Raw genomic sequence first — 10,695 nt, 5'->3', positions numbered from 1 at the left:
TAAAAATATCTGTGTTTCATAAAATGAAAAATATTTAGTAGGAAGAGTGGCAAATCTTTTCAATGTCTGGCTTAATAGAAAACCGCTGGATTCTCCTATCTGCTTCTGACGTTCAGCTTGTCACTATATACTACGTAGCCTCTGGAAAACCACTGTACACTGTTGAAAGAAAGAAACTGTAGAAGGTAAATAATGGCCTTATTAGAATTATGGGAAGTTTTCGCCTTTGGAGACCCTCTGGGGTCCCTGGTCACTTTGGTAGGCGCTGCTGCACTCTAAGAATAAATCGTGCCTTCAGACTTATCAATGCCTTTACGGCAAGCCTTCGGGGATGGAGTAAACCTTTGGTTTGCGCGAATGCTGGGCTTTGGTTTTTAGGCCATCTGGACCTTGAGGGGGACACGAGCGACGAGATAGGCAGGACAGCATGCGCCTCCCCTCGCCAAACCCGCACTCGCGAGCTCTCGGCGAGTTACCCACGCGCTGCTCACCCTCGGACTACGACTCCCGGTAGAACTTGCGGCAAGGGGGCGTGTACCACAGCGGCAGGGAGCGTGGGTCACTCAGGCCGAGTGACGGAAGTGGAGGGGGCGTGCCTGTTTTGGATCGGTGCGGTGTCGCAATTGGAGGAGCCGGGAGGAGGGGCGGAGCCGGTATTTGGGTCAGCCAATGGTTTGAGGTCTGGAGGAAGAGGGGGACGGGGCGTGGCAGGGCTTACTCGCGGGCTGCCTGAGGCTCACCGAGCCCAGGAACGCGAGTTTGCTGGGAGTGGAACGCGAAATCCTGGGGTAGGGGCGGTCGGGTGCAGGAGATGGCGGCGCGATGGAGCAGCGAGAACGTGGTGGTGGAGTTCCGCGACTCCCAGGTGAGTCGGGGGCCAAATGGAGCCTTCTGGGCATGCGCCCTCTCTGGTTCCCCTCCCCCACGCTGCCGGGTCCGTCTTCCGGGTGGCGGAGCGACCCTCCAGCCTGGGCTGGGGAGATGGTTAAGGGGGTGACCCGGAGCTGTCAGACCCGAGCGAGCGAGGGGAGCCTTTATGACAGTTGGGGGCGGTTGGGGCGGGCACGGACGGGGTATGGGTTCCCCGCGGGGGTCCGGGGAATAGGGTCTGCCTTGGGACACCGAAGCGTGGAGACTGCGCGCGAGCGAGTGTTGAGGGGAGGCTTCCCAACACCCGGGTGGTGAGCGAGTGGGTTTGCTCTGCAAGGTTGGGGGATTCGAGGCTTAGTGACTTTGGATAAGTCGCAGAACTTCTTTGAGCTTCAGCTGCCTGGAGGTATCATTGCCTCACAGGACTTTGGAATGGATTCGATTAAAAGAAACACAAAACTATAAAGTGCCTGTTTCGGCAGCTAAGGTGCCTGTTTTCGGCAAACATCTTTGAGGTGGCTGCTGATGCTAGAATAGTGGAAAATACCTTATAGGGAATAGGAGTGTGCGATGTACGTATTGCCCAAATTCGAATACCTGGTTCAAAATCCCAGCTCAGCCCTAGCCTGTCATCCCCTCTCAGCTCGTCACCTTTCTCACCTGTGTGAAGGTGAGAGTCGTGCCTGCCTCACAGGGCTGGCGTGAGAATTTTATGATGTATTATTATATTTAGGATATGTGGCACAGTGACGGGCACGTGTTAGCCTCATGGAACTTTAGCATTTACTAGGGTTTTTTGTTTGTTTGTTTTTTTACCATTTTTGTATTTCGTGCCTTGCTAATGCTGGCCCTTGTGGTAAGTGATTTATCTGCATTTACTTTCTCTAATTCATGAGAGAACCAAGATAAATAGTTATTAACCCTTTTATCCAAATTGGGGGTGGGATTGATCCGTGTATGGCTGATCTCAAGTGACTTGGCCAAGGTCTCCTATTATGTGGCGCATTTGGGATTTGAAGGCAGGCATCTGACCTCAGGGCTCTTGTTACTTTGCTTCATGTTTTAGCAATCTGTCGTCCAGTCCTTCCACAACAACTAACCCATTTCCTCTTCCCCATCACCTAGGACAGTGTCTTGGTGATTCTCTCCATTTATTCAACAAATATTTATTGACTACCTTCTGTGTGCCAGGCTTTCATCCACAGATTTATTCAACAAGAATTTACTGAGCCCTTGCTAGGTGAACACTGCACTGTGTATCAGGACTCAGATGGTTTATACTGAAGGCAAATCTGGATTACAACAAGGGGTGATGTGGTTTCTTCTTTCTAAAACTCCATCCCTTTTTTTGCCATAAAGATTTACAAGTGGAGGGACGCCTGGGTGGCTCAGTTGGTTAAGCAGCTGCCTTCGGCTCAGGTCATGATCCCGGCGTCCTGGGATCGAGTCCCACATCGGGCTCCTTGCTCGTCAGGGAGCCTGCTTCTCCCTCTGCCTCTACCTCTGCCTGCCATTCTGTCTGCCTGTGCTCGCTCTCTCTCCCTCTCTCTCTCTGACAAATAAATAAATAAAATCTTTAAAAAAAAAAAAAAAGATTTACAAGTGGAGGAGCCACCCACTGATTTGCTCTGTGGTTCCCTCTGACACATAGCCCCCATGGAGAATTTGAGCAGCAACATACAGATTAAAGCATTCTAAGGTACTTTGCACTGTCAGCACGGTGTCTCTGGGAGGCCTGCTGTCCCATGGGAGGCGCCAGACCCCTAGAGAAAAAGAACTGTATTCTTGTTACCCTTCTTGTTAATTGCTTTCCCTGGAGAGTGGGAACAGTCATGTATAGTTACCTCTGAGCCTATTAATTTGGAAGCTACTAATCTGCAAATGCTTTAATTCTCAGGGAAACTCAGGTAGTCTCACTCCTTCTGTATAGAGCTGTAATTGGAGAGACCTGCGGAGAGGGTGCTGACACATATATTAGGATGTATGTAATATCAAGTAATTAAACCTGAACAGCAGTGGTCATAGTAAGAGAACAAAGTAAATTGGGTAATTTAACTGCCTTGTGGGGGTTTCTATTTTTCTTTTTGATTTTTCTATTCAGTTGGAAGGGTACGACTTAGTTTGAATTAGTATGGTTTTGTGGTTGTTTCTGGTGGCAACTGGAAGGGATCTAGACCTACTTTATTAACTTTATTCATGTGGAAAGAAAAAAAAACAAAGCTCTTAATACTGTTTTTCTCACAAGGGAGGACAGACCGATAAACTTGTCAAAACCCCCTGCCTCTAATTAAAATATTTTGGTTTTTCAGAGAAAAAGCCCAGCCTGGAAGGTGAAATTCTTTTTCTTCAGTTTCTTTCTTTTTTTTTTTTTAAGAGTTTATTTATTTATTTGTCAGAGAGAGAGAGAGAGAGAGAGCGAGAGTGCGAGCAGACAAGCAGGCAGAGTGGCAGGCAGAGACAGAGAGAGAAGCAGGCTCCCTGCTGAGCAAGGATCCCGATGCGGGACTCGATTCCAGGACCCCAGGATCATGACCTGAGCCGAAGGCAGTGGCCTAACCGACTGAGCCACCCAGGTGTCCCTTTTTCTTCAGTTTCTACAAGTGCCATTCACTTTATGAAACCATGCCTTCAGATGTTACCATACCTGATTAACAGCGAAGAAACTGTGGTACTTAACAACTACTCTGAAGTGATCCCTGGAATGGATGAGTGTTAAGAAAACTTAGAGATAACTTTCTAGAAAATTCAGTAGAATTTTCTGCGATGATGGAAATGTGGCATTGAACAGTTGAAATGGGGCTGTGAAATCGAGTGGCTGTGCTTTTCCAAAGTGCATGGGAGATGAGATCAGTACCCCTGGCAAAGAGGTCAGATGGCAGAATGCGTAGTTCACAAGCCTCTAAAACAATGGAAAGAGCAGAAACAGTTCAGAAAATGATTGGGATGAAGACAGGAATTTGAACTCATGGCTCATAGCAACAGTTTGCTTAATGTCTCCGCTTTGGCATCTGTGAGATGTCTCAAACTCAGTTTTCCAAAGTAGCCGGCCATACTCGGGAACCACTCTCCCTGCACTCTAGCTTTTTGCTGCTTTCCAGTTCATCCTCCACAGAGCCAGAGCGGGTTTTTTGTTTTGTTTTGTTTTGTTTTTCCTTTAAAACCAGGTTTACTGGGGCGCTTGGGTGGCTCAGTTGTTGGGCATCTGCCTTCAGCTCACATGATCCCAGGATCCTGGGATCATTCCCCATATTGGGCTCCCTGCTCAGCGGGGAGCCTGCTTCTCCCTCTCCCACTCCCCCTGCTTGTATTCCCTCTCTCGATGTCTCCCTGTCAAGTAAATAAAATCTTAAAAAAAACCCCAACCAGGTTTATTGAAGTATAATTAATGTGCAGTAAAATTCCCCTTTTTATGTGGACAGTTTGTTGAGTTTTGCCCGTGTATGTAGTCCTGTAACCAGCGTTACACTCAAGAGTAACACTCCAGAGTTCCTTGGTGCCCCTGTGTAGCCAGTCGTAGTGCCTCCCTCTGGCAGCTGCTGAGATAATTGCTGTAAGAAAAGGAATGGACAGTGTGGAAACCTCTGAACTTGGCCTCTCACCCTTAACCGAGTGCCTTTGAGATTGATCCATGTTGTTGAGCATCAGTTAGTCTGTTCTTTTTTTTTTTTTTTTAAGATTTTATTTATTTATTTGACAGAGAGAGAGATCACAAGTAGGCAGAGAGGCAGGCAGAGAGAGAGAGGGAAGCAGGCTCCCCGCTGAGCAAAGAGCCCAATGCGGGGCTCGATCCTAGGACCCTGAGACCATGACCTGAGCCGAAGGCAGAGGCTTAACCCACTGAGCCACCCAGGTGCCCCTAGTCTGTTCTTTTTTATTGCCCACAGGTGGTACTCCGGTGTATAGAGAGACCACAGTCTGTATCAGTTCACCTGTTTGTGGATATACAGGTTGTTACCACTTTTTGGTGATTATGATTAAAACTGTGATAAGGGGTGCCTGGGTGGCTCAGTCAGTTGAGTGGCTGCCTTTGGCTTAGGTCATGATCCTGGAGTCCCGGAATCAAGTCCCATGTGGGGCTTCCTGCTTCGTGGGGAGTTTGCTCTTTCTCACAAATAAATAATATAAAATCTTAAAAAATCATAAAATATCAAGGTGATTTTTTTAAAACCTAACTTTAAAACCTAAGGGGAACCTGGGTGGCTCAGTCAGTTACGCATCTGACTTCAGCTCAGGTCATGATCCCAGGGTTCTGGGATCAAGCCCCATCAGGCTCCCTGCTCAGTGGGGAGTGAGCTTCTCCCTCTCCCTTTGCCACTCCCCCTACTTGTGCTCTCCCTCTCTCTTATCCTCTCTCTCTCAAATAAATAAATATCTTTTTTAAAAAACCCTTAACTTGGGATGCCTGGGCGGCTCAGTGGCTTAAGCCTCTGCCTTTGGCTCAGGTCATGATCTCAGGGTCCTGGGATCGAGTCCCGCATCGGTCTCTCTGCTAAGCAGCGAGCCTGCCCCCCCCCCTCCTGCCTCTCTGCCTCCTTGTGATCTCTCTCTGTCAAATAAATAAATAAAATCTTTAAAACAAACAACAGCAACAAAAACTCCTAACTTATCCCTCCTTCAATGGAAATGCTTCAGTGACTTCCTGTTGGACTGAGTGTAGAATATAAATTCCTTATTTTGGACTGTTCAATGTGCTGGTCTCAGCCTACTTCTCGGATCACATCTTACACCTACTTTCCCCCTCTGTCCCTGTTTATTTTCATCTTTCTCCAGCTGCTCCAGTGTGAGCTCCCTGAAGGTAGAGATTTTTGTCTTGTTGACTCCTGCTGTCTCCCTGGTGCCTTGAATAGTGGTTGGTACACAGTAGCACCCAGCAAGTATTTGTTGAATGAATAAATTTTAAAAAATCAATTATGTTGATTAATAGTATTAATAGGAATTAGGGAAAAGTGTTTAGGTTATCATGGTTTTTTAAAATAGATTTTAGAATAATTTTAGACGTACAGAAACACTGGGAAGATAGTACAGAGGGTTCACATATACCCTGTACCGGGTTGTCCCTACTAAAAACATCTTGCACTAGTATGGTACATTTTCCATGATTAACGAATCAGTATTGATATTATTAACACAAATCCGTACTTTCCTCATATTTCCTTTGTTTTTACCTAATGTTCTTGTTCTGTTCTGGGATTCCATTCAAGCTACCACATTCCATGCAGTCATCATGTCTCCTCAGACTCCTTGGCTATGACAGTTTCTCAGACTGTCTTTGATGACTTTGACAACCTTGAGGAGTACCAATCAGATATTTTATAGACTGTCCCTCTTGGGATTTGTCTGATGTCTTTCTCGTGATTAGCCTGGGATTATGGGTTTTGGGGAGGAAGACCTCGGAGATAAGGTGTCATTCTCATCCCATCATATCAAGGCTACTTGCTGTGAACATGGCAGATCACTGTTGATGTTGACCTGGCTGAGGTAGTGCTTGTCAGGTTTCCCTACTATAAACTTGACTCTTTTTGCTTTGTGTCTGTTCTGTACTCTTTGGAAAATAGTCAGTATATGCAGCCCAAATTAAAGAGTGGGGACTTCTTTCTTCCTTCCTTTCTTTCTTCCTTCCTTACCCCCTCCTTTCCTTCATTTCTTCCTTCCTTCCTATCTTTCTTTCTTTCTTTCCACTTAGTTGCTTATATCAGTGTGAATTCTTAGATACTTATACTTTGGATTATAATCCAGTACTACTTTATTTTTATCATTTTTACTTTGTTTCTCAGATTGTCCCAGCCTTCACCTTTGGGAGCTCTTCAGGTGGTTCATGTGTTCTTGTGACATACCCCCATCATTGTTTTCATTTGTTTGTATGTCTTTTACTTTTTTATTATTTATTATTATTTTTAAAAACATTTATTTGAGAGTGAGAGCGAAAGAGAGTACAAGCAGGGAAGAGAGAGAGGAGCAGGTTCCCTGTTGAGCAGGTAGTCCCATGTGGGGCTCCATCCCAGGACCCTTGGATCATGACCTGAGCCCAAGGCAGACACTTAAGTGACTGAACCACCCAGGTGCCCCTGTGTGTCTTTTAAATATACAGTACTTTCTTATTTTTTGGCACTGCAAGTTGCTAAACTCTTTTTTTTTTTTTTTGATATTTTATTTATTTATTTGAGGGAGAGAGAATGAGAGAGCATGGGGGGCAGGGTCAGAGGGAGAAGCAGACTCCCCGCTGAGCAGGGAGCCCCATGTGGGCCTCCATCCTGGGATTCCAGAATCAAGACCTGAGCCAATGACAGTTGTTTAACCGACTAAGCCACCCAGGTGCCTTCAAGATGCTTAACTCTTATCATGTATATTTGCTGCCTAGTCCCCAAACTAGCCATTTCTCTAAGGATCCCTGGTTTCTTTTATTGGAGAATGACATCAGAAACCAAGATCTGGTGCTAGATGTACTCACTGCTCTTGGGGTGTTATTGCCTGTAGGCACTCTTATCTGACAAAACAGGAAATGTATGTGCATACTAATCCGTGTGTGTGTGTGTGTGTGTGTATTTCCATATGTAATTATCTGTATATTAAGCTGAACACGAGTTCATACTTAGCATCTTCTACTCTAATCCATTATCACAAGTGTCATTGTGCCACCCTTTGCCTACTAGTAACCTCCCACTCTTACTGTGAGAAGCAGGGCCCCCCCGCCATCCTCCATGCATTTACGTACTTGTTCATTCCAAAAGACTTGTACAGTGGCTTCAGAATTGTTCACCTGTATAGCAGGGACTTTATATACTAGAGCACAGTGCTTATGTACAGTTCTTTTCCCCGTTAGTCTTACAGATTTCACTAAGGTTTTCATCATTTTTAAGCAGCCTTTTTCACTTCACACTGTGTTCCAGTCTTGTCTTTTTAAAATTTAATTTAATTTATTTTTTTGAGATATAGAGCACAAACAGTGTGAAGGGGCAGAGGGAGAGGGAGAAGCAGGTTCCCTGCTGAACTGGGAGCCTGTCTTGGGGCTTGAGTCCAGGCTCCTGGGATCGTGACCCCAGCCAAAGGCAGATGCTCAACTCGCTGAGCCATCCAGGCACTCCTTGTTCCCACCTCCCCAAGATTTTACTTTATTTATTTAGTTTTTAAAGATTTTATTTATTTAGAGAGAGTGCACTTGTGTGTGCTCAAGTAGGGTGGCAGGGGGGAAGGCAGAGAGAGAGAGAATCTTAAGCAGACTCTGCACAGAGCACAGAGCCAGACACTGGTTTCGATCCCATGACCCCAAGATCGTGACCTAGCTGAAACCAAGAGTCGGGAGCTCAACTGACTGAGCCACCCAGATGCCCCTTAAGATTTTATTTTCAAGTAGTCTCTACACCAAACTTGGGGCTTGAACTCACAACCCCAAGGTCAGCCATCCCATGCGTCACCAACTGAGCCAGCCAGGTGCCCCTGTGGTATAATCTTTATGAAGCATTACTTTTTCTTTTTAAAGATATATTTATTTATTTTAGAGAGCTACCCTGCTTAGGTACCCTAATATTGGGTGACTTACTAGTCTCAGCATTACTGCTACTTTTCCAGACAGATAAAAATTGAGGCCTTGTTTTGTTTTCTGCTCTAAATAAAATAAGAAACAAAACACAACTTGGCAAATTTGTTAGCTAAGAGGAATGTTGTGAATAGTTGATAGTCCAGACGTTTCCTGGAGCCATCCAGCTTTGGTCCCTGCTTTTCTAGTTTCGCTTCAAGTTCATTTTGGAAACTATGGGGATGGAAGGGCACAGAGGGCTGTTTTGGGTGGAAGTGACTATTAGGTTGTGAAAGCTGCCAATTATTTGTTTTCTAGAAAATTTGATAGCAAAATGCAGTGAAGAATGGGGGAGGAGTAGGGTACCGCCAGGGAGTGCCAGTGTTAGGACCCAGGTTCTATCATCTCTCTGCCATGTGATCTTGAACAAGTTAGTTCCATTTTAGCCTCAAAGAATAATAGTATCTGCCTGTGTCCAGGAGTCCCCGTACCATGCCTAGTTTCACTAGGAGGATTCACATTTGTATTCGCAGTTAGGATTTATTGCAGGGAAAGGACACAAAGCAAGAGCGAGAAAGCACATGGCGTGAAGTCTAGAGGAAGCTAGGTGCAAGGGACCTTTCACCGTGGAGTCACTCAGGACATGCTTAATTCCTCCAGCATCGAATTCTAGCGATACCTAGGAAATGTGACCAGGGAAGCCCATCAGAGTCTCAGTGGCCGAGTTTTTATTTGGGGCTGGTCACGGAAGCACCCTCCAGCTAGCGTGAACCACACCTCAGAAGGGCAGCAGGTGCTCAGCATAAACCACATTGTACGCGAGGTGTGGGTAGAGTGAGCCACTCCTATCAGTTGGGGAATGGTGGGAACATTCCAGATCCCAAGTTCCCAGGCGCCAGCCAAGAACCAGCCTTGCAAGCGGGCCTTTCTGAGGTGAGCAGTCTCGTGCCTGCTACGCTCTTTTCTGCAACACCACGTGACAGTGACTGCGAGGATTAGATGAGATAGTCCCCCCCCCCAGCACTTGGCACAGTGACCAACTTATTTTAAGTACCTGATACATGTTAATTATTATGGTTATATCAGAAAACTTGGTAAGGAAGCAACAAATAGCCTGACAAAAGAGCCTTATGGAGCTGAGGGAACCTTTGGAAGACAGCTCATCCACTTCCTTATTTTATAGATGGGGAACCGGGGACTCAGGAAGGAGAGGTGATTTTCCTAGTCATACCCAGTGTGAGCCATTTCAGCTTGTGAGAACGCAAGGATGTTCTCATTTTAAAGAGGGAGACTTCCCGGAAGTGTCTGGGTGGCTCAGTCGGTTAAGCATCTGCCTTCAGCTCAGGTCATGATCCCAGGATCCTTAGCAGGGAGCCTGCTTCTCCCTCTCCCTCTGCCACTCCCCCTGCTTGTGCTCTCTGTCACTCTTGTCAAATAAATAAATAACATCTTAAAAAAAAAGACTTCCCAGAAGACACCCACTGTGCTGAGTGTGTGAACACAACCTCAGATAGAAACCTCTAGAAGGTATTATATGAGGATGGTTCAAAAGCAGCCCTAGCAGCAGTGTCTGTCTCTGATTTAGAGACTGGATCTCGTCATTTGAAATGTTCTGATCCTTTTTATATCCATCGGTTTTAGTTTGTGGTTTTATTCTATGAAATCCAAGCGTATGTACATTACATTCGTTATTTGGACACGTGACAGACTGAGTTTCGGGGACCTGACCCAGCTCTGACTTGTGTTGATTGGATGTTTCCACTCTGCATCATTTCGAAGAATGAACGGGCAAAGTGTTTTTGTATTTTTGAACAGCTCTTTCTAATTCAGCTGGGGTTGAGACAGGAAGAGTTGATTTCTTTCCTAGCCCCTTCAAGTAAACTGAGATTTTGTTCTGCAGATGGCAGTGGTCTCTGTAGAGGGGCTTTCTTCTGTGTTGAATCAGGGTAGAAAGGTAGTCCTATGAAGTTATATATTACAGATTCTTCCCAGAGAGATAAACTTTCTGAGAGAAGCATTGTGTTTGTACCAAAATTTAACTGTAAATCCAACATGGATTGGAAATGCAGTCTATCTCCAAATTCATTGTCTCCTGACCATTGTGAAGTATCATCCCTGTTGTTATCTAAAAGATGAGAATATTATAGTGTAAGCCTTTTTTTTTGGTGGTAGTTTTATTGAAATATCGTTGACACATCATATAATTCACTTGCTTGAAGTGTACACGGTTTAGTGGGTTTCATTATATTCACCGACTGAAACCAGTGCCACCATCATTTGTAGAACATTTTCCTCACCCCCAGAAGAAACCT

At 45.5% G+C, this 10,695-nt stretch overlaps 1 protein-coding gene across 1 annotated transcript in view; it reads left to right on the top strand.

Annotated features, from left to right (window-relative positions):
• Window positions 1-672: 672 nt before the first annotated feature.
• LOC111152772 (WD repeat domain 59) overlaps window positions 673-10,695 on the top strand; it is a 92,640-nt gene continuing 82,617 nt past the window's right edge. The window contains exon 1 of the mRNA XM_022511400.1: window positions 673-865. Coding sequence (XP_022367108.1) covers window positions 812-865 — 54 coding nt within the window. The 5' untranslated portion in view covers window positions 673-811. The remainder of the gene's footprint in view (window positions 866-10,695) is intronic.

This window comes from Enhydra lutris, unplaced genomic scaffold (assembly GCF_002288905.1).
Source record: "Enhydra lutris kenyoni isolate GAN:26980312 unplaced genomic scaffold, ASM228890v2 scaffoldscaffold30, whole genome shotgun sequence".
NCBI classification, from domain to species: domain Eukaryota; kingdom Metazoa; phylum Chordata; class Mammalia; order Carnivora; family Mustelidae; genus Enhydra; species Enhydra lutris.
Note: the sequence above shows the minus strand (reverse complement) of the source record. Positions and strands in the feature narration are given on the sequence as shown.